General features: G+C 63.2%; 1 protein-coding gene across 1 annotated transcript; it reads left to right on the top strand.

Annotated features, from left to right (window-relative positions):
• The first annotated feature begins 6,769 nt into the window (after positions 1–6,769).
• On the top strand, positions 6,770–22,549 carry LOC117646284 (gamma-aminobutyric acid type B receptor subunit 2-like). The gene is made up of 11 exons (XM_034387127.1): positions 6,770–6,868; positions 7,949–8,143; positions 9,368–9,613; positions 10,334–10,488; positions 15,585–15,726; positions 15,872–15,994; positions 20,677–20,838; positions 21,347–21,585; positions 21,787–21,921; positions 22,090–22,298; positions 22,545–22,549. Exons 1-11 carry the CDS (start codon positions 6,770–6,772, stop codon positions 22,547–22,549), a joined length of 1,710 nt encoding a protein of 569 aa, XP_034243018.1.
• Positions 22,550–22,889: the final 340 nt, after the last annotated feature.

The raw sequence follows: 22,889 nt of genomic DNA, 5'->3' as shown, positions 1-22,889 counted from the left end.
GGTCCCCGCGCGGTCGTCTAATGGTTTAATCGCTCGAAAAACAGGGCGGGCAGGGACGGAGGCAGGCACGGACGGTGAGGGTCTCTCCTCTCGGTCGGTCGGTCGGACGGACGGACGGACGGACGGACACAGGGGGCACACATGGATGGCAATGAGCATGGCCCCCTCCCCCGAATCTCCTGAGCAGCACGCTGCTTCCGAGTGTCGTCTTCGTCGCTCTGTCTTCTCTCTCACTCATGGCGCGTTCCCCGTGTACGTGCGAGAGAGACAGAGCGACGAAGGCGACTCTCGGAATCAGCCTGCAGGTGCGAACTGGCGATGTGGGGAGCAGGGCGCTGGGCGTAGGGCTGCCCCATTGGCCTCGTTCTGGGGAGCGTCAGGCGCAGCAGCCCTTCGACTACCTGGCTACACTGCCAAAACGAGTGGACCTAAAGCCCACGTAATGTAGTGGTTATCGTCACCTCACGCGCGTGCTACGACCGAGAGTTCGAAACCGAGAGAAATAACAAACAGGTAAACGAATAAAAAGTATCACGGGTGTCGAACCTGCCCGTCCACAGTGCACAGTGCACTCTGCATTGCATGCTGAGCGGGCCGAGACTGGCGAGACGCTGCAGGCTGATTCCGAGAGTCGTTTTCGTCGCTCTGTCTCCCTCGCACTCGCGGGGCGTCCCCTGCAGGTGCGAGCGAGACTGGGCGACGACAGCAGTGCTCGGAATCGGGCTGCTGGCGAGACGCTGCGGCCGATGAATGGTAAAAGTTAAATCGATTTTGTTGAGTGCCGCGCTGCGCGCTGCCGGGTGGCGCGCCTCCCCGCCGTCAAGACGGTGAGGACGGTGGTGTCGGCGGCGTGGCGCGGCTCGGCTCAGGCGTCGTCGGGCAGGCCCGGCAAGACCGGCCGTGACGCATGGCGCGGCACCGCCGCGTCCAACTCGATTACGGGGATCGACCGATTCCGAAAGATCCTTCCGTCGCTCTGTCTCTGTCGCACTTGTGCGGCGACCCGTCGCGGTGCGAAAGAGACAGCGCACCTTCGGGACTTCGGAACCGCTCGGCTGGCGGCTTGATCGAGGTTGGTTTGAGGCGCTCATTGTCCCCGTCGAGGCCGAGGCCGTCGTCGGCGACCTCCCCGCCAGCACACTGGAGAGTCCCAGGCTGCGGCGTCCCGGCCGAGACACGAGACGAGACACGCTCTCGTGGGACTGGCCCGTGTCCGCCCCCCCCCCTCCTCCTTTCCCCCGGCTCATGGAACAACACAGAATGGTGCGCGCGACGCGCTCCGGCGGCAGGTTGATTACGAACCGTTCCCTTTGTCGCTCTGTCTCTCTCGCACTCGCGGAGCGTTCCGAGTGGGTGCGAGAGAGACGGAGCGAGGAAGGCGCCGCTCGGAATCCGTCTGCACTGCACTGCACTCGCAGATCATTGCCACTCTCATTGCGCGTCCTCCCGGCCATGCATGCAAGTCTGAGGACAATAGACACTGTGTGTGTGTGTGTGTGTGTGTTTCCTGCTTTCTTTTTTCCTCCCCCTCCCCCCTTCCTCCCCTGGGCGGACGGGCTGACGACACGGCGTAGGCCCAACAGCTGCCCCGGTGATGATGGCGCCAGGCTGCGCGCTGCGCTCTCGCGGGCGCCCCTGCCGCCCTGCTGCCTCGATGCGATGCAAAGACAAGGCTTACGCCCCGCCCCGCCCCGCCCCGCCAACGCTCTACGCGCTCGCACCGGGAGGAACGCGCAAAGTGCCGCGCCGCCGCGGAACTCCCTAAACGCAACCTTGAATCCATTATTCATGGCGCCCCGCCCCGCCCCGCCCCGCCCCGCCCCGCCCCGCCCCGCCCACCGAGATTGTCGGCCAACGCGGCCGGACGGCCTCGCAGGACGCGCTTCACTCCGCGCTTTACAGGCGGGCAATCGGTGCGTCTGACCTGTTGGACTGTTGCCTGTAGTGCTGCGGCGACGCGCTGCGGCACGCCGATTGGTCTGTCTGTCTGTCTGTCTGCCTGCCTGCCCGGGGCGTCAAGCGAGGCGCCCGCCGGCAGCCCAGCAGACATGCGTGCGCCGCGGCACTGTATCGCATCACGCCGACTGCAGGCGCGGCCTTTTCCAGTCCGTCCCAGGCCGGGGGAGGGGGAGGGGAGGGAAAAACTTTTCCCGGTTTGCGCCGCAATCCAGTCGCCCAGCACAGAGTCTAGTCGAGGCTGTCTGTCTGCATCCTGACAGGCCATCTCCGGAAAACAAGAAAACGCCCCTCGAAAGAAGGTAAACTCGAATATTTTGCGAAAGTGGATGAGAACGGCAAGAGGACGTTGTTGCGGTGCAGTGCCAGCGCCAGGTGCCAGGCCCGAGGACGCTGCTCCGAGCGCCTTACGAAGCGAGGGTAGGCCTGCCCGCAAGGCACTCCAACTCGGCGGGCTTGCCTACCCTCGCTTCGTAAGGCGCCCGGCCTGGCAAAAAGCGGATTACTTGCGAATACTAATATGAACATACGCGTGCATTAAAAACTCACCGTGAAAGCCCCCTCTGGATTACCTTTCAAACGAGGAATCCTATAGGTTCGACTTAATTTGCATTCGCTTCATATCGTTCCGTTCCGAGTCCCAATTTGAGGACCGTCGAGCTAAACAGGCCATCTGCTGATCCCCTCCGATGCGGGTCGCCGTGCCTCCGCCACGCTCTGCCACCGCGCTCCGTGCCGCGCACCCGCAGTGCGAGTTTAAGCGCCCTTTGCCGTGGATCTCGAAATAACAACCGCATCGGAAACAAAGAGCAACATTTCGGCGCGCGCCCCGCCGCCCCACGTGCCTAACACGTGGCCAGCACAGCTGCCGCACTCCAAGTAGGCCTTCGAACGGCCACACGGCCAACAGTGGGTCAGACGACCGGACGCGTTTTGAGCTCCAGAGTCGCTAGACAGGACTCGAACCGAACGTGTGACCCCACCACCAATGGATTCTTCGTTCGGAGAGCAATCCATTGGTGGGGTCACACGCTCGGCTCGGGTCCCATTTAGCGATTCTGAAGCTCAAAACGCGTCCTGGATTTTGGCCGCATCCACCGCGGTCTTCTGGCCCACTGTGCGAGGGAGCCGGGAGGGCTGGGAGCCAGGTGGAGTTGCCTACCTGTGACGGCCACGCCACGCCCTTCGGGCCCTTTGGGCTCTTCAGGGGGCCGCGCGGCCCTCGGCGGGCCCCTTCCAGTGGCCCTGCCGGCCCTGCTGCCCCACAGCCCTGGCTGCCCTGCCGGCCCCACCACGACCGTGACCGCCGCAGCCCCGCTCGCCCCCCGCTGTGCCGGGCCGGGCCCCACGTGGGGCGTGACGCGTTTACACTCTAGTTTACGGCACCTGTGTCGCGGCCACACACTTGGAATGGCCCGCCTCCGGCCCGGCGCCTGCCAGCCTGGCAGCAGCAGACGGTTTCACTCGTAGGTGTTCGTCGCTCCGTGTCGCGCTCTCCACTCGGCAGGCCCGCCCCCACAGCGCCTCAGCACGGCACGCGCAGACATCGAGATGCGAGACCGCTGTCTCTCTCGCACCCAACGCGGCATGAGTGCGAGAGAGACAGAGCGACGAAAGCAAGGCGAAGCAAGGCCGCCGCCGCCATGGCCTGCCGCCCTCGGAGTCACGGTCGAGCGCGGCCCGGTGCAGCCCTACACTGTCATTCCTGCTGCACACACTGCTGCAGTCCAAACAGACTCAGCGCGCTGGAAATTGGTAGAGAGGGGGTCGGACGGACTGGGATTTGTTTAGCCCTGGCTGCAACGGCCTGGTTTGTTTGTTGCGCTGTCGGAGGATTTGAGCGCCTCGCGTTGGCTGCATGTGTGCGTGTGTGTGTGTGTGCCTATGTGTTAGAGAGAGAGGGAGAGAGAGAGGGAGAGAGAGAGATGGAGCGTGACCGCGACACGTCCGCTCGCCATGGTGTGTGTGTGTGTGTGTGTGTGTGTGGTGTTGTTGGCGCGCCCTGCATGGAATGGGCGCATTTGGGCTGCATTACAAAATCAATGAGGGTGGCGGCATTGTGCTGCGCATAACCTTTGGTTAGCGCCGCTGGCCTCCATTTTAAACGAGATTGAAATAACAGTTACACACACACACACACACACACACGACCCTGCGACCGCAAGGCCCGCTCCGCATCACACCAGCGCCACCGGCAGCGCGGGGTGTTGGCGGTGTAGGGACGCGACGCGCCCCGTCCAATAATACTATGTTAATCAACCAAAGCAGCTAGGCCGCGCCCTTGGCCGCGCCGCGCACTGCACTGTACGCAGTGTGGAAACGTATCGCTAGCTCGGGAAAAACCAACTCGCTCTCGCGAACTCGGGTTATTTATTTGTAGAAGAAGGAGCGAGGCTAGACTCGGACTGGAGGCAACAGGCTGGTGGATGGGAGGCCAATGAAGTGGTAAGGGGGGGAGGGAGGGGGGGGAGGGAGGGAGGGAGGGGGAGGGAGGGGAGGGAGGGGGGAGGGGAGGGAGGGGGGAGGGGAGGGGGAGTTGCCTAATGGTCCCGCACCGCAGACAAGGGCGTTCCAACTTGAACGAGTACCTGCACAGGTGCCTTGGGGGAGGCGGCCGAGGCGGCCAGAGGCGGCCACGGGCCACGGGAGGCGCAGGTGCGCAGACGGGTCGGGGTGTGGACCCTCTGGATAAGGGTCGAGAGGGAGGGCCGGCGAGGAGGGGGAGGCCGCTGCCTGGCCCGGAAGTTAAGTTTGATAATGACTCCCGAAGTGCTCTGGCCGCATCGTGCATACCGCACGGTCAGGTACAATCGGGGGTCGCAAAAAAATATCCCCCTATCATTTTCCACCCCAATCTCTCCCCCCCCCTCTCTCCCCTTCCGACCCCTGCCCCCCTTTCCCGTCCCGTTTATCGACGTGGATGGGATTAACGAGGGATCCTCTTGCAGCACCTTTCAATTATTTATCGTGCCCGACAAGCGGCCCGGCCTTTTGTTACCGCACCCACACACGCGCAGGCACCCACACCGACACACGCTGGCTCACACTTACACACTCGCGCCCTCACGCGCCTAAACTCAGTCACACACACACACACGCGCGTGCACACATACATACGTCCACAAAGGGCTGGTACCGCACGCGGCCCTGTGATTTGTTTCCATTGGACGGTGCTAACGAATGCCAAAGTCAATTACGCCCCTTTTCTCTCGGATCCGTTTCCGTTCCGGCCGCAGTGGGCGCCGCGGCGCCACGGCCTGAGGAGCGGACTTCGCCATGGGGGTCTTGGGGGAGGAGGGTGCATGCCAACGGAGGCGCATTGTGCCCGACGGTGCAGGACACCCCAGTCATGGTACCTAGGGGTACATCACGACGACAAGGTCTGATGTACCCGGGAGTGTACAATTTGCCGAGACACCAGGCCAACTTTACCCAAGGTACAATGCGCCTAGGCGAATTGTACACCCAGGTACACTCAGCGCAGACTCCGCGCCTCGCCCTGTCCTCCAGCAAGTAGTACGTCGCGAGCCCTGCAGCCCCGGGGGGCCGGCACGTCATGGCACGGCACGGCACGGCACGGCACGGCACGGCAGGCAGGTGGTAACGAGCTGTCCTCCACACCTCGCCCGGGATAACGACGTGTCTTAGCGACCCTATTATTTGTGCAATCGTGGGGACGGTGCCCCTGGCGGCGGTCCTCCTAGGGGCGGGGGAAAGGGGGGGGGGACAATGCCGCCGCTGCCGGCCTTGACGGGCGAAACTCGGGGCAAACCTGCAGGGACGCCGTGACGAGCCATTCAATCGCCAGTCCGACGATTCGCTGAAAAGAATGATAAAGTGTACCAGAAATGGAAACTAATTCCGCGGATGACTGGCCTCCCCTGAGACCGTCTTCTCTGCGCTCTTTGGAAACACCGCATCTCCATCTCGGGCCGCTATGCGCGCACCACTGCAGACTGATTGCGAGAGTCGTAGTCCCTGGTCTGTCTCTCTCGCACCCATACGGAACGCCGCGTGAGTGTGAGGGAGACAGAGTCAGTCCGCTGCGCATCCCTCTGGGAATGCTTGGCGAGCGCAAGCAGTTTGCCCAGTGTGCCGGCAGCTCACGCCGAACCGAGTATATCGCGTATCCACTGCGCTTCTTGCCGGCGGAAGAATTTCAAGGCCGTGGCAGTGCCAGACCTGGAGACTCAGGGCCGCTTTCCTCGCTCTGTCTCTCTCGCACTCACGGGGCGTTCTTATGGGTGCAAGAGAGACAGGGCGATGAAGATGACTCTCGGAATCAGTCTGCTGAGTAACATTCCGGGACCTGAGCGCGGCGCGGTGCGGCCCCGCCCCGCCTGGCCCTGCCCTAACCAACCACCGGGCGTTGGCAAGGCTGGCGAGGCGTGGCGGGGCGGGGCGGGGCGTGGCGAGGCGGGGCATGGCGTGGCGTGGCGTGGATAGCGCAACTTTTCGTCGGGTCCCGACACGGCCAAACTTCGGAGCCAAGACGCACCATCCGGGTAATTGGCCGGTTATTAAGGGGGCCGGGAGATTAAGGGGCGAACAACACGGGTAGCAGCGGGCCGGTGCCTGGCGCGAGGCTACAGCACGAGTTGTGCGTGGCGCGAGGCTACAGCACGACTAGTGCCTGGGGGAGGCTACAACACGAGTAATGCATGGTGCGAGGCTACGACACGGGTAGCCGGCCCGTGCCTGGCGGGAGGCTACAGAACGAGTAGTTCCTGGCGCGAGGCTACATCACGCATCAAACAACCTCTAGGACCACTGCAGTGCGAGCGAAGCCCCCTGAGTGAGGGATGCCCTTACGATGTGCGCCACGTTGAAGGCTTCTGGAATACAGGCCTCTGGAGTACAGGCATCTAGAGTACAGGCTTCTGGAGTACAGGCTGGAGTTCACGTCTCTGGAGTACAGACTTCTGGAGGCTGCTGGAGTCGGCCGGGCTGTTACGATACCTGTGCCAATGGCGTGGCGCTCCAATGGCCAATGCCCCCGAGGGGGCCTCTGCCCGCCCTCCCTCCGCCCTGCGCCCTGGCCGGCCGAGGCGCCGAGGCCGTGGAGGCCGACGCCTTGCACTTCCTAAACTCGCTACGTAGTCGGCAAGTCGGGCCGGGCTGGAGGGGCTGCTTACTGCTTGTCTGGGGTGTGGGTCCACACTGTGGGTCCACACTGTGGGTCCACACTGTGGGTCCACACTGCGGGTCCACCCTGTGGGGCGTCTGGGCGGTCTGTAGGCTGCTTCCGAAAGTCGCGGTTTCCGTCGCTCTGTCTCTCTCGCACTCATGGGCGCTCCGTTCAGGCGCGAAAGAGACAGAGCGATGAGAGCGGACTCTCAGAATCAGTCTGCTGGGCTCGATCCAAGGATCCAACCAAGGATCCCAGCGCCACTTGTTCGCCGGCACGGTGTGCCGGGGCGGGGGGCGGGGCAGGGCGGGGCAGGGCGGGGCAGGGCGGGGCAGGGCGGGGCGGGGCGGGGGGGCAGGGCGGGGCAGGGCGGGGCAGGGCGGGGCAGGGCGGGGCAGGACGGGGCAGGACGGGGCAGGACGGGGCAGGACGGGGCGTCCCACGGCGGCTTCCCGCAGAGCCCTGCAGGCGCGCCCCTCCCCGCTCCTTGTTTATCAAGCAAATCAGTTTAACGCGATCCAAAGTGCAAACTGGCGGCCTGGCGGGCCGGGCGGCAAGCCCGAGCTGGCGGCAAGGCGGGCAGCCGAGGCTGGCAGCCGCACTGGTGTGGAAAGGCGCTGCCTGAGCCCCTTGTTGGCTCGGAGCGCGATATGCCCTTTTCCGGTGTCGGTCTGGATCCGCGGATTCTGGGTCTCATCCCGGAACTCTGTCTATCTCTCTCTATCTCTCCGGCGTCTCAAGCAGCGGACGGTGCCGCTTTCATTTCGGTCGGAATTATTATTCCCGTCGCGAATATTCGAGAGTATTTTCTTTCCTAATTACATTGCAGTTTGTAACCGGTCTGTGCTTCGCTTTGCTTTGCAGGCCCTGGGGCTGGGCGTGGTGGGCGAGGACTACGCCTGGGTGCTGCAGGGCGCCCCGGAGGACACGTGGTGGGGCGAGGACGAGAGCTCCGACGCGGCCTGCGAGGCGGGCCGCCTCAAGGACGCCGTGGAGGGCCTCCTGCTCGTGTCCAGCTACGGCAGGAGTCCCGGGGACACGCCGTCGGACTCGGGGATGGTGAGTGCTGCCGAGCGATGCCGCTGCCCCCCCCCCCTCTCTCACACCCCTACGGCACACCCTACGAGTGCGAGAGAGAGAGCGAGCGGAATCGCACGACTGCGCGTGGTGCAGGAGCACGCCGTCATGCTGTCGACCGCCACAACCACACTTGAACCGAGGGCAACACAACCTACACAATAAAAACAACGAACAAAATGACCCAAATAATGAGACTTAAACCCAGATTTCTACATTACACGGTACCCACGGCGGCCGTGGCTACTTCCCCGAAGGGTCCGCTCGCACCCCGAACCGATTCCGAGCGCATTCCGACATGGGGCGGGAATGGTTGAAATGAGGAGCGGTCGAGCACGGCGCGCGGACAGCAGCGCTAGCAGTGGGCCGCCACCACCACTGCCATCACCACGGCGACGACCACCATGCCGCCACCACCATCATGCCGCAGCCGGCAGCCATTACCACCACTGCCATCACCACGACGAAGATCACGACCACGACCACCACCACCACTTCGACCATGCCCCGCTAACACCACCACCACCATCACGCCGCGCCCCTTGGAGATTGAGACGTATTATGCGTCTAAAGTTGGCCGAACGTCCCGGCTTCCCAGAAACGCAGGCAGGACCGATCTGTATCTGCGCGTATTGAAAAGAGACAGCGACAAGTCCTCTGTTCTGCGGAAGTCGAGAGGCCTAGGCCGAGAGGGCCGGGGGCGGGGAGGGGCGGGGGAGGGGCGGGGGAGGGGCGAGGGGCGGGGGGGCGGGGGAGGGGGGCGGGAGGGGGCAGTGCGAAGGGGTGGAGGCATTCGGATCGGCCAGATAAAGGCGAGGAATCAAGCAGTGTCAGGGAGATGGCAAAGTTTGGCGGGGCATGGCGTCGATTCACCGCGTTGCCGCGTTGCCTAAACTTGGTAATAGGGTAATTTATTTGGTCTGATCCACACCGCCGCACCGCCCTCGCGCTCCGCCCGCCCGGCTCGCCCCACGCACCAGCCACCCCCTCCCCCATCCGCGCCAAGGGCCCCGTTGTCTTCTGTCGATTTCTCATCAAGGCGAGGGAGAGGAACAGTGCAAAGAAACGTGTAGAGCGAGAGCAGCTGTTATTTTCGCCTCAAATGTTTTGCACTTTACACGCGAAAACTTCTTCCTCCTATTTTTTTCTCTGCGGTTTTATTTTGCAGCGCTTGTCTTTTTTTGACCATCTCGTGCTTGTCCGCAGACGTACGACGAGTTCGTCTCGGCCGTGTCCATGGAGGCCCAGCCCGTGTCCGACCTGGCGGGGCAGACGTTCGACGCGGTGTGGGCGCTGGGCCTGGCTCTGCGCAACGCCCAGCGGGTCTGGGCCTCCGCGCCGGGCGGGCCGGGCGGGCCTGCACCGCGCCTGCACCACTTCAACTACACCCGCAGGGACATGGCCATGGAGTTCCTGCGCCAGACCGCCCTGCTCAACTTCACCGGCGTCTCGGTCAGTGCGAATGCGCGGTGCGGGGCCGGCGAACAGAAAGAATGTGCAAGCTGCGTCGCACAGTGGGCCAGAAGACCGGCGCAGGCGGCCAGAACTCTGGTCGCGTTCTTAGCTGCAGAGTCGCTTAGCCGGACTCAAACCGAACGAGTGACCCCACCAATGGATTCCTCGTTCGGAGAGCATTCCATAGGTGGGGTCACAGGTTCGGTTCGAGTCCTGTTTAGCGACTCTGGAGCTCAAAACGCGTCCAGTTTTGGCCGCCTGCGCCGATCTTCTGGGCCTCTGTGCGTCGCGGCCCTGTCTCCCGCGCATCCTCTATGGCAAATCTTTGCCAACTTCTAAGACAATGGAAGGCTCCTGGAGTGCGAGAGAGACAGAGCGACGATCGTGTTGTTCGGAATCGTCCCTGCCGGTCGCCGTGTTCTCGTGCTCCGCCGAAACATCTCATAAAAATGTATTTCTCCAGGGGCCGGTGTCCTTCCGGCACGCCGACCGCATCGGGATCTCGCTCATCTCCCAGGTCCAGAGTAAGTCCGCGCGGCGAATCGCCGGGCGCCGGGAGTCGAACCCACGAACCCGCAGCCCGGAGGCGGAGTCGCTAACCACTGCGCTAGCGTGCTAACGAGTCGTGTTGCAGACGGCGTGGCGCAGCCGGTGGCGCTGTTCCACCCGTCGTGGGGCGCGCTGCAGTGGCTGGGCGGCGCGCCGCGCGTGCGCTGGGCCGGCGGGCACACCCCGGTGTCGCGGCGCGTGTGCGTGCTGCGCGTGGTGACGGTGCGCGCCGACGCCTTCATGGCCATCACCAGCCTGGCCGCCCTCGGCATGCTGGTCGCCGTGCTGTGCCTCGCCTTCAACCTGCACTACCGCCGCCTCAAGTGAGTACACTGCACACGACCTCCAAATCAAAAACAACAACAAAGAGAGGGAAAACGGCGAGGGGAAAACAACTTGGAATTACGCGTTTCCTTGAAATAACGTCAAATAACTTAAATTTAAAACGGTGTACTAAATTTTTCAAAGTTGTTCGCCCCTCGGAAAACGGTTTGAAAACTTTTCGCGCTTTGACAGTGCACGCGCCCCTGGCGAGATAGGGTCAGGGCGGAGTCCGGCGGCGAGGGAAAGGGACGGGAGGGACGGCGGAGTAAAGATCGGAAAAGAGGGGGAAAGATGCGGAACACACTTGTTCTCGGCCACATTGTGCGCGGTATCTGGCCCCCGCCGCGCCGCACCGCACAAGCCCTGTCCCTTTTCAGTTAGGCCCCCGGAGACCTACCCTGCCCCCAGGGCGTGCCCGGCCCAGCCTGCCCGGCCCTGGCTGGACCCGCCCTGGACCGCCGCCCTATCGCAGCCACGCATTTGATAAAACAGCGGCGGGGACCGGACCGGAACAAAGATATTTTTTGTTTGCAATTTTTTCGTTGTTTTTTTTTACACATTTCTTTTTGAGAATGAGTTTTTTTTTTTACCCGGTAAGGTTTAAATTTGTGAAGCTGAAGTTTCCTTTCCAGTTGGTGAATTTTGTACACAAAGTATGGTCAGATTATTCTTTTTAAAATTCTTTTTTTTTTTCGAGGGTTGTCTATGCTGGGGTGAAGGCCTTGACTGGGAGAGCGCCGCCCCGGTCGTTTTCGAACCTCGAACCACGAAATCGATACTCGATATAAAAATGAAGGAATGCGGCGCGAGACTGGAGTACCGCGTCGAGGCCATCAAGGAGCAGCGGGGCGGAGCAGGTGCGCCCAATCGCCACTCGGCGATCAACATGAGTTCCCTCGGCGGGGCGGGGTGGGGCGGGGTGGTGAAGGGCAGGGACGGCCTGGCGTGACGGCGGCGGCAACTTTCGCCATCGAGTTAGCAGGGCGAATCCTAGACCTGAATGGCAAGAGCCGAGAAAAAGGCGAGCGCCAGACAAGTGGCCTTCCACCGCGCCCTGCCCACCAGGACCTTGCCCGCCACGCTTTGCGCACCACGCCGAGCACTACCTACCCCGAGCGCTGCAGCCCCGCCAGATGACTTTTACACCCAAAGTTTGGCGCCTGCTCAGCTGCTACCCGACGACGGCGAGGTCTGACGGCTAGGCAAGCACGTCGCCCGCGCGGCATGCTTGTGGAAGTGGTTGCCTACCCGCCGCACCGCAGGGGCCTCGTTCCAGGGCAGTCCGAGGGAAGTCCGAGGGAAGTGCGAGGGAATTCCAAGGGCGTCCAGGGCGTGCCGTGCTGGCCGGAAGGGGCCGGAAGTAGTGCAGGGGTAGTTGGAGCAGGAAGGGCGGCAGGGCCGGGTGTCGACCGTGTTGACGCTGGACCGGCTGTGACCTCCCTTCCCTTCAGCCGGAATCCAGAAGCCAGCCGTGATTGGGGTCGTCGAATATTCTATGGCTGCGGTCACCTTCCCCGAACCCACCCCTTTCACCCTCCCCCGCCTCCCCCACCCCTCTCCCCACTCCCCATCCAGCGGGGGGAAAAAGTAGCCGGCGGCGGCGCCCCTTCAGGTGGACTCCCCCCCCCCCCCAGGGACCCTTTCCTCTCCCTTTGGTGCTCCTGGGCGCCAAGCGCGCCAAGCCGTGCAGAGCCACTCGCCGCGTCGACAAGCCGGGGGCCGGGGCCGTCGGGGCGTTGGGGGCTCGGCTTGTCACTAGCAGCAGCGATGCCGAGCGGAAGGCGCCCCCCTCTCTCCCTCCCGCTTGAGGGAGGTCCCGTATGGGTGCGAGAGAGACAGGCCGGCGGGACCGGCCGCTCGGAATCAGCCTGCAGTGTGGCGGTGCTGGCGCTGCCGGCGATGCCCGGGGCTATTTGGGGAAGCGGGCCGCGGGCGGCGGTGTTGCGGTCAGAACAAGCGGCTCCCCGCCCCCTACCTGTGGGTCGTCTTGCCGACCGCCAGGCCGCCAGCGGCTGCGACACGTCAGTGACATGCCAGTGACACGTCAGTGACACGTCAGTGACCATCAGGGACATGCCAGTGAAACGCCAGTGACACGTCAGTGACACGTCAGTGACACGTCAGTGACATGCCAGTGACACGCCAGTGACACGTCAGTTATATTTCAGTGACACGTCAGTGACATGCAAGTGACACGTCAGTTACTCGGTTACACTCAAGTGACATGTCACCGCACAGTGTGTTTGCCCACAAAACCCACCGCCGCCGCCGCCGCGAGTGTGTGTTTGAGTTTGCGCGTACGGGAGACTTTTCCCGCTACCCGCGAGCCGCGACTTGGACTTAGCGAACAGCGCGCAGGTTCGCGGCAGTCAGCACGCCGCGGGGCGGCCGCGACCGCAACCCTCACGGCCCGCCGGCGGTTTGGCGAACTTGGCGCGCTGAGCAGACGCAGGACGGAGGACTGGGAGGACCAGAGGAGCGAATGATTCAATTTGAAGTCGCAGTTCGTTTCGATAAGAAAAATTCAAGCATTCAAATCAAGAGTTCAAACGTCAGTTTTCGGTCATGAAATGTGAGCATTAGAGTCAAAAGGTATAAATCACTGCTTTATCCGACACACTGTTGGGTGACAGTGTAGCAGTCTCCTTCGAATGCAAATACTCCGCGTTTGCCGCGTTTGCCCCGTTTGCCCGTTGATCCGGGTCAGGGCAGCACCTTGTCGCGTCGTAGCCGTGTCAAGTTGCGTGTAATGAAAGGACGAGCCGCAATTGGGATGGCTGGGAAAGAAGGGGAGGGGGAAGCAGGGGGAAGCAGAAAGGGGGGTGGGGGTGCAAGCGGGCTGACGAATGCGTGACGTTCCGAGTCCTCAGGACCCTCGCCTCGCTCCGCCTGCTCCGCCAAGCAGTGAGCCCCTTTCCGATCCCCAATCGAAACACTCCGGTGCCCCTGGATGCCGGGCCACGTTACTTCACGCAGCGCCGCGCCCCGCCCCGCCCCGCCCGCCCCGCCCCGCCCGCCCGCCCCGCCCCGCCCCGCCCCGCCCCGCCCCGCCCCGCCCGCCCCGCCCGCCCCGCCACGCCCCGCCACGCGCCGCCATCTGTCAAGATGTGCTCGAGCCACGCGTATCGGGATGTACTGGATGAGGGGCTGGATGGAGTCGGGGAGGGCGAGCTCTCTTCCACTGGAGAGCCGCTGCAGGGTCCGGATATCTCGGCCGTCCCGTCGCAACGCACCCTGCCGCGCCCTGCCGTGCCCTTCACTGGAGACACCATTTCCTCCAAAACTCTGGGACTTCGGCCAGAGTCACTGGCTAGCGCTGCAGACTGATTCCGAGTGGGAGGTCTCTCTCTCTCTCTCTCCGGCATGCACTGAAAAAAGTCTAGTTACATCAAGTAGGGTTTTGGCGCCAATTTCCTGACATTCTAATTGAATAGGAACCAACCAGGTACCAGACTGCCTGTAGTAGAGCTGAGTCTAGTAACACTAACCAGATTCCTTATGACTACAACTCCTCTGACTTGTGAGAGGAGCAAACCACAAATTGGCAACTTTCCCTCTCTCAATCCTGATGGAGTTACGTGGAATGTGGACGAGGTTCCACCTCAACGCCTTTTCAAGGGCGGGTGCTGTCGTCTCCTCCCGACCCCTTGCAAGGCCTTGGCGAGCTCCTCAAGGTGGCTGACTGCACCCCCGAGAGCGTCTACATCCATTTTCCCGGCAGCCTCCCATTATGTCCCTGGCCCTTAATGCGCGCGCTTCGTGAACGCCCCTTGTCGCCCCACCCCGCCCCACCCCGCCCCGCCCCGCCCCACCCAAACACTCGCTGGGGCCACACCAGACCAGACGCGGACGGGTGGGAGGTATTAGACCGAAGTAGACGGACCGACAACTGTCCTTGACTTCGCCCCCGCCGTCGTCGCCGCCGTCGTCTCGTCTTCTTCGAATCATTGGATTTTACGATCCGAGTTGTGAGGAAAATGATGGCTTCCCAGCTCGTGCGGAGGAGGGCAAAGGGGAGGGGGTAGTTTCGGAGGAAGGCGGCGGGGTGATGTTGACAGCCGATAAGCCTGCTTCGCATTCACACGTCCGACGAGCGCTTGTCCTGCGTGTGTGTGTTGGAGTGGGGGTGCCTGGCGACATCCATCCTTGACACACTAAACCCCGCCGCAATGCCATGCACCCCATATATTTTTCTATGTGTGAGGCGGGCCGTGGCATGATTGGGCTGCGTCCGTGGGCAACCCTCGACGACACCAAATTGGAGCTCGAGCCAAGCACTCGTAAAGGCACTGTATCCGCACGGCCAGATGACGTCGTTCTTGTCCGGCTGGACGTCTTGCTTGTGGGCACAACTTGACCCCCAAAGCCCCACGCTTAAGTCTGTACCGCGGTCCAAAACCCAAGACGCGTTTGGATCTCCAGAGTCGCTTAACAGAACTAACCGAACGTTTGACCCCACCACTGGATTCCTCCTTAGGAGAGCAATCCACTGGTGGTGTCACACGTTCCGTTCGAGCCCCATTTAGCGACTCTGGAGCCCAAAACGCGTCCGGGATTTTGACGGCGTGTGCGTTGGCGGGGTGCTTTGAGTGGCCCCAGCCAGCCAGCCGGGTGGATGCCGGCCGCGGCAAAGCGAGGCAAAGCGAGGCAAAGCGAGGCAAAGCGTCTGCAAGGCATGCAAAGGGAGACGGCGGGGCGCTGCTGCACCTCGAAGGTGAGGCGAGGCCGGGCGAGGCCGCCCCTCCCATCTCCCCCACATGCCTTTGTCACCCGACGCGTTCCCAAGAGCCTCAGGCCTCAGGCAGCGCTTAGGCACCGCCTCGGCACCGCCTCAGCCAGGCAGCGCAGCCGGGGCAGGCAAGCCAGGCCGAGGTCGCTCGCTCTCAAGTTGTCGCGAGGCTGCACGACGCCCTGTAAAATACGGTGGGAGCGACGGTCCCTCGCCCCGGGTGGGAGTCGAACGCGCGATCACGTTTCCCACGCGGATGCGGAGGATGCTTCCGAGAGTCGTTTTCGTCGCTCTATCTCTCCCGCACTCACAGGGCGACCGTGCGAGAGGGACAGAGCGACTCTGGGACTTGCTGGTCTGCTGCAGGTACATCAAGCTGTCGTCGCCGCGCCTCAACAACATGGCGGCCGTGGGGTGCGTGCTGGTGTACGCCGCCGTGATCCTGCTGGGCGTGGACCACGCCACGCTGCCCGCCGGCGCCAGCGCGCCCTTCGCCGCCGTGTGCACGGTGAGGACCTTCAGAGTCTCTCTCGACGCCCATCGGTCCAAGAGCGACAGAGCGACGAAAGCGACTCTCTTGTCGGCCGTGGACGCCGTGCCCGGCCGTGCCCGGCCGTGCCCCGACGCTGACGCTCTGCTTGGCCTTGTTGCAGGCGCGCGTGTACCTCCTGTCGGCGGGCTTCAGCCTGGCTTTCGGCTCCATGTTCACCAAGACGTACCGCGTGCACCGCATCTTCACCATGAGCCACGGCTGCACCATCGGCACCAAAAAGAAGGCGAGTGCACTTCCGTCGAGGGGTCCCCTGTCATGTCCAATGACTGTGGCGAGGACTGTGGGAATGTGCAAGATTCCTGGTGTTTTACGCACAAGTTGCCTATTCACAGGCTTTTTTTTTGCCGTTCCTTGTAATGCCACCTGAGTGTATGATGCGTTCAAATGTTGTACAAATGAACGTGGGAAGTTGTTCCCCTCGGGTTCCTTCCGCTCCGTCCGCGGGCAGGCTGGCTCCTCTCCATGCCGGCAGCCTCCCTCCCTGCCCACCCCACCCTCCGTCTCCGCGCCGCGCTGCGCCGCGCTGCGCGCCCCGGGCTGGAGGACGACAGACATTCCCCGTCCGTCCGTCCCCTTCAAAACCCCCGCCGACGACAACTTCCTCGTTTTCCTGTGTTCCGCCTTCTTTTTCCCCTTTTTCTCGTTCTCCTTGTTCCTCTTGTTGTGCAATTAAGCGGGGTCAGTGCCGAACGACGCGGCGGCGACGTCGCGCAAACCGTTTCTTGAATTAAGGGTCGCTAATTATTTTCGCGGGACACAATTATACGATTGTCGGCGCGAAACCGTTTCGGCTGTTCTGCAGAGCAAACCTCTCTCTGTCTCTCTCTAACGGTGGCCCGGGCTTTCCAGTGATGTAGGCTGAAACTGCAGGCGGGTTCCGAGTGGGAGGTCTCTCTCTCGCACTCGTGGGGTGTCCCGTAAGAGTGCGAGAGAGACAGTCCGACGAGAGCACTGTGCGTGGCCAGTTGGCCAGAAAGCCGATACCCCTCCGGTCACAAACGCCACTATTTTCCTTGTTTGCGCGTAATTATAGTTGTCCACGCCACAGGGCTGAAGGTTGATGCCGGTCTGTATTTCTCGCACCCCCGATCAGCCGCCGCATGAGCGTGTGTGTGTGAGAGAGAGAGAGATCTCCCGCTCGGAACCGGTCTGCTGGCGGTAATGTGACGAAGTGTATTGCAGCGGCCGGTGCAATCAGTGCAGCCAGCCTGTCCCACCCTGGCCGTCCTGGCCGCCCTGCCAGTGTGTGCGTGATTACGGCTGCTGGGGATTTGCATTGACCAAGTAGGAGTGCCCCGTCTCTCTCTCTCTCTCTCTCTCTCTCTCTCTCTCTCTCTCTCTCTCTCTCTCTCTCTCTCTCTCTCCTCTCTCTCTCTCTCTCCCTCTCTCGCCGAGGAGGGCAGCGCGCCAGCACTTTGGGGTGGAGAGGCAGGTGGAAATTGAAGCGCCCCGTCCCGAGTGTACTGTACACGGCCGCCGTCGAGGGATCCCTGCTGCAGACTGATTCCGAGAGTCGTCTTCGTCGCTCTGTCTCTCTCGCACCCACGAGAACGCCGCGTGAGTGCGAGAGAGACAGAGCGACGGAGACGACTCTGCCGCTGGGCGTGCATCGCCGTGAAGACGGGTACCTTGTCGGCGCCTCGGTGGAGTGCCTTGGGGAGTGGGTCTGGCGCGCCGCCAGGGCCGCCGTGGCCGCCGGGCCGCACTCGGTCATGATGACGCCGGGATGGCTTGCGTCCGTCAGCAGCCTTCAGGACTTCAGGCGCACGCAGCACAGACGCGGTGAAGGTCGTGAGGGGGCCAGAAGCCGGTGGAGGTGCTCAAAATCCCGGAAAGGTTTTGAGCTAAATTCAGTGTCGCTAAGTGGGACTCGGACCGAACGTGTGACTCGATGGATTCCTCTCCGAACGAGGAATCCATTGGTGGGGTCACACGTTCGGTTCGAGCTTAGCGATTCTGGAGCTCAGACGCGTCTAGGGTTTTGGTCGCCTGCGCCGTCCTTCTGGCCCACTGTGCGCCTCCTCAAGGTGGCCTCTGCAGGCTGAGCACTGCTTTCGACGCTGTCCCTCTCGCTCCCTGACAGGACGCCCCTGCGAGGGAGACAGAGCGACATGCTCGGAACCAGCCTGCTGGGCCGGTCTCCCAGGTGGCCCCCGGGGTACTCCCCTTGATCCGAATATCTGTGATGCCGGAAGCGGACGACCCCCGGTCCAGCCGGGCCCTGGTCCAGCCGGGCGACCCAGTCTGGACTCCAGAGTCTGGCTCCAGCCCGGCGCCCTGATTGGCTATTAGCAGGTGGCTGCCTCGCCACCTCGCCCTTGGCGGCCCTTTGCGTGCCCTTTGGGGCCCTCGGCAGCCCTCCCCCCCCCCCCATGTCTGCGCGTCGAGTGGCGGACGCCGGGGCGACGCCGGGGCGACGCAGGGACTCCGGGCGGGGGTCTCGGCCCGGGGCACGCCCTGATCCACGCCTACACCCTACAGGGAGATAACGAACAATCCAAACGGGCCCAATCCCAATCCCCGGGCCCCACCAGCCCCACCGCCTCCATCGTGACAATAACGAAGACCCCGCTGTCACCGCCCCTCCCCTCCCCCTCCCATCCCTGTCGCCCCCATTGAGCGTCAGTCACAGCGCGCCCTCTGTCTGCGTGACCTTATTAGCAGCAAAGCGTCAAATCAAAACGTTGCCCGCCCAGCCAGCGCAACCAGCGCAGCCAGCGCGCCCGAGCCGCCCCAACTTAAATGACTGATTTATCACGCGCTGGATATCGAAGCGAAGCGCGCAGCGGAGGGGAAGGGGAGGGGAAAGGCTTTTTGATTTATTTAGGTTCGGGTGAATCCCGTCACGGCGAGGCTGCCACTGCGGACTGATTCCGAGAGTCGCTTTCGTCGCTGTCTCTCTCGCGCTAGGGGTCGTCCCGTTTCAGTGCGAGAGAGAAGGGAGACCACTCTCAGTGTGCCGGCCGGGGTGATGACCCGCCGACTCTGCAGCCGCTGCAGTGAGCAGGGCGCTGCATTTTGCGCAGTCAGACCGGCGCGCCAAGTTTTGGATCGAGATTCGAGTTGGGATTGAGATTGAAATCCGCGGGCGAGGGCGAGCCAGTGCCGCCGGGGCGGAGCGGATTTGGGCGGAAATCAATGTAAATTAATGACGAGGTGACTTTGAGGCAGATGGGTTGCTCGGCGAACATCGCTGCGGTCTGCCGGGTAACGCTGCCCCCCCCCCTGACCACGTCTCCGCCCCGCTCTGTTGATCAAGGCGGCGCAGGATTCAGCAGGCTGACTCCGAGAGTCGTTGTCGTCGCTCTGTCTCCCTCGCACCCATACGGGATGCCCCCTGAGTGCGAGAGAGACAGAGCGACGAAAACGACTCTCGGGATCAGGCGGCAGGGCGCTCTCTCTTGCACTCCCTGAGGTGTGCGAGAGGGACAGCGAGGGATACAGTTCCCCGTCGGTCCGGACAGTGCTTTCGTTGCTCCGTCGCCCTGGCGGAGCCCTCGCCCCCCGACACGGCAGTGTGCGTTGCGGCGAGGCCAGATATTATTGGCTGGGGAAGATCCACCTGTCAATTAGACCGCCCATTAGAGACACCGGCCGCTTGATCCCGAAGGGCGCTTCGCCGCTCTGTCTCTCTCGCACCCTCGGGGAACGCCCTGTGAGTGCGAGAGAGACAGAGCGACGACAGCACTGTGCGGAAGGAGCCAATCGCCGCCAGCACGTCAAGGGGACGTCCGAGACGACGGCCGGCCGGGGGGCGGCCAGCACACTGAGAGTCGTCGCTCTGTCTCTCTCGCACGCATGGGGCGTCCCGTAGGAGCGAGAGAGACAGAGCGACGACTCTCGGAATCGGCGGGCCGAGAAGGGTGCTGCTGTCTGGCCGCGCTTCGACCTTGCCCGCCTCGCACGAGGAGCGGGGCGAGCGGGGCGAGCAGGGCATGGCGTAGAGCAGAGCGGGTCTACGGGAGCACCTCCAGGACTCCAGGCTGCGCGAGAAACATGCCACCCGAATCCCCCTCTTGATTATGCAGATGCCAAGGAAGGGAGGTTTGATTAGTGAATGTTTGATGCTGGCCCCGCAAAACCCGGCCCGTCTACCTACGTCGGCCCGCGACCCAAATATGCATGGAAGTGCGCGCGTGTGCGTGCGCCCGTCTGTGTAAATGTACAGCGTAGGCGCGCATCCGCCCACGAGTGGAGACTGATACGGGAGCCACGAAATGAGACTGAGTTACCCGCCTGACAGGATGTGGCTTTTATCTCCCCCGCCCCCTACACCCGCACGCGCACACACACGCACACACCCGCACGTGCTCACACACACGGAGAAATAAGCACTGCCGGTGTGCGCAGTTTTGCCTTCCTTTTGCGTGGGACTCTGCCGGGAGCGAGCGCGCCGCGCGGGCGTGTGCGGCCGCGAGGTGTGTGCGTCACTACCGCCACCGCCAGCGCCGCCAGCGCCGCCACGCCCGCGGCCAAAACTGCGCTGGGAACGGCGACGTGCCGGCCGTGCCCCTGCAGGCTGCAGCGGACTGATTCCGCGGCACTCGTTGCTCTGTCTCTCTCGCACCCTAATGGGACGCCCCACGAGTGCGAGGGAGACGGAATGGGTGTGCAGGGCGGGCGGGAGTGGCGGGAGGAGCGACACGCCGACGAGCACAATGCACCACCCGGCGGCCCGGCCGGCACGGCGCGCCGTACCGCGGTACATGCAGTGCGGGGCGCTGCCGGGCTCTGCGGTCGCTGTCCTTGTCGCTGGCCTTGTTGTCCTGCAGACTGATTCCGAGAGTCGTTGTCGACGCTCTGTCCCTCTCGCACCGAAAGGGGCGCCCCTTGAGTGCGAGAGAGACAGAGCGACGGAAACGACTCTCGGAATCAGTCTGCTTGACTTGCTCGTCGTGGTTGCAGCTGCTGCAGGACACGCAGCTCATGTCGCTGGTGGGCGCGCTGCTGCTGCTGGACGTGATGCTGGTGACGCTGTGGGCCGTGGTGGACCCCATGAGCCGCCACCTGCACAACCTCACCATGGAGATCTCGCCGTCCGACCGCGGCGTCGTGTACCAGACGCAGGTGAGTCCGGGCTCGCCCACGCCAGAGTCGTTTTCGTCGCTCTGTCTCTCTCGCACTCATAGGGCGTCCCCTATAGGTGCGAGAGAGTCAGAGCGACGAGAGCGACTGTCGGAATCGGCCTGCTAGCGCTCTCTCCCTGGCAGAACCCCTGCCTGGGTAGGCAGCGCAACAGGTGGGGCGGGCACGCCTGGCCGCCGGGTTGCCTACCCCCGAATCCGCGGGCGCCGTGTGACCCACAGTGGGCCCGCCGTCAAAATCCCGGACGCGTTTTGAGCTCCAGAGTCACTAAATGGGACTCGAACCGAACGTGTGACCCCACCAATGGACTCCTCGTTCAGAGAGCAATCCATTGGTGGGGTCACACGTTCGGTTCTAGTCCCATTTAGCGACCCTGGAGCTTTAAACCCGTCCGGGATTTTGACGGCCTCCACCGGTCTTCTGGCCCACCGTGCGCCTGCCCTGCGCCGCCGCCGCCGCTGCAGCCTGCAGCCCCCGCCTCCTGTTGCAGGTGGAGGTCTGCAAGTCGCAGCACACGGAGACGTGGCTGGGCGCGCTCTACGTGTACAAGGGCCTGCTGCTGGTGGTGGGGCTGTACATGGCGTGGGAGACGCGGCGCGTCAAGATCCCCGCCCTCAACGACTCGCACTACATCGGGCTGTCGGTGTACTTCGTGGTGGTCTGCTCGGGGCTGTCCGTCGTGCTCGCCTCGCTGCTGTGGCAGCGCGTCACGCTGGCCTACGTCTGCAGGTGGGGGCGTGGAGCACGGACCTTCAATGACGTCATGCTGGCTGCGTCAGGATCGACTTGATATGTCTCTTTTCCTGCCGTCGGCGGTTAAAAGACTAGTTTACGATTCGGATGTAGCCAGCGTAGTGTCCTTTCTGCGGCGCCCTCTTACTTATTTCGTTTGAGACTTTTTTGCGTTTGCCCTTGGCGGCCTTGCTGCAGCACGGCGCTCATCCTGGCGTCCACCACGGCCACGCTGTGCCTCCTGTTCCTGCCCAAGCTGCACGCGCTGCAGACGGGCGCCGCGGACCCCGTCGGCCAGTCCATGGGACTGCGGCTCATGTGCAACACGCGGAGGTAAGACAGGGCCGTGTGGCCGCGTGAGTGCGAGAGAGATAGACAGCAAAGACAGCGACTGGCGGCGGAGAGCTCCATGAGTGCGACAGAGACAGAGCGACGAAACGACTCTTCTGGATCGCTCGGCTGGGCGTCGCGCCTTCCGTAACTCTGAAATACTGCTCGCAGGTTCGCGGTGGACGAGTTCGAGGAGCAGCGCTACCGCGCCCAGGTGCAGAACAAGGTGTACCGCCGCGAGCTGGCCGCGCTCACGGCCGAGGCGGCGCGCCTGGAGCTGCAGCTGGAGGGCCCTTCCGTGGCCGTGTCGTCGGCGTCCGTGTCCGCGGTGAGGGCCGCGCCGCCCGACTGTGGATTTTGCCAAAAGACCAGTGGAGGAGGTCAAAATCCCGGACGCGTTTCGAGCTGCAGAGTCGCTAGATGGGACTCGAACCGAACGTGTGACCCCACCAATGGATTGCTCTTCGAACGAGGAATCCATTGGTGGGGTCACACGTTCGGTTCGAGTCCTGTTTAGCGACGCTGAACCTCAAAACAGGGCCGGGATTTTGGCCGCATCCACCGGTCTTCTGACCCATCGGCGACCGCTCCGAGTCCTCGCTGACCCCCTGCTTGTCCTTCCCCAGGGTGACGACAGCGAGCCGGTGACGGCGCTGCGCGAGGCGGTGCGCGAGGAGCTGTACGCCGTGCACATGCACGCCTCGCACCCGCTCGCCCCGCTGCTGCTGCTGGCCGTGCTGCCGCCCGTCACGCCGCGCGCCTCCTGGCCCTCGGCCGCCCCCGAGCGCCCGCGCGCCGCCTCCACGCAGCAGGTAGTACACTCTTAACATTACACTGACATTTCAGCTGGTTTTTTGTGGCCGTGGCACAGTGGGCCAGAAGACTGGTGCAGGCGGCCAAAATCCCGCACTTGTCGTGAGCCCCAGAGTCGCTAAATTGGACTCGAACCGAACGTGTGACTCCACCAATGG

This window comes from Thrips palmi, unplaced genomic scaffold (assembly GCF_012932325.1).
Source record: "Thrips palmi isolate BJ-2018 unplaced genomic scaffold, TpBJ-2018v1 HiC_scaffold_19, whole genome shotgun sequence".
In the NCBI taxonomy this organism is placed as follows: Eukaryota; Metazoa; Arthropoda; class Insecta; order Thysanoptera; family Thripidae; genus Thrips; species Thrips palmi.
The sequence above is the reverse complement of the archived record's forward strand: the minus strand, read 5'-3'. Positions and strand labels throughout refer to the sequence as shown.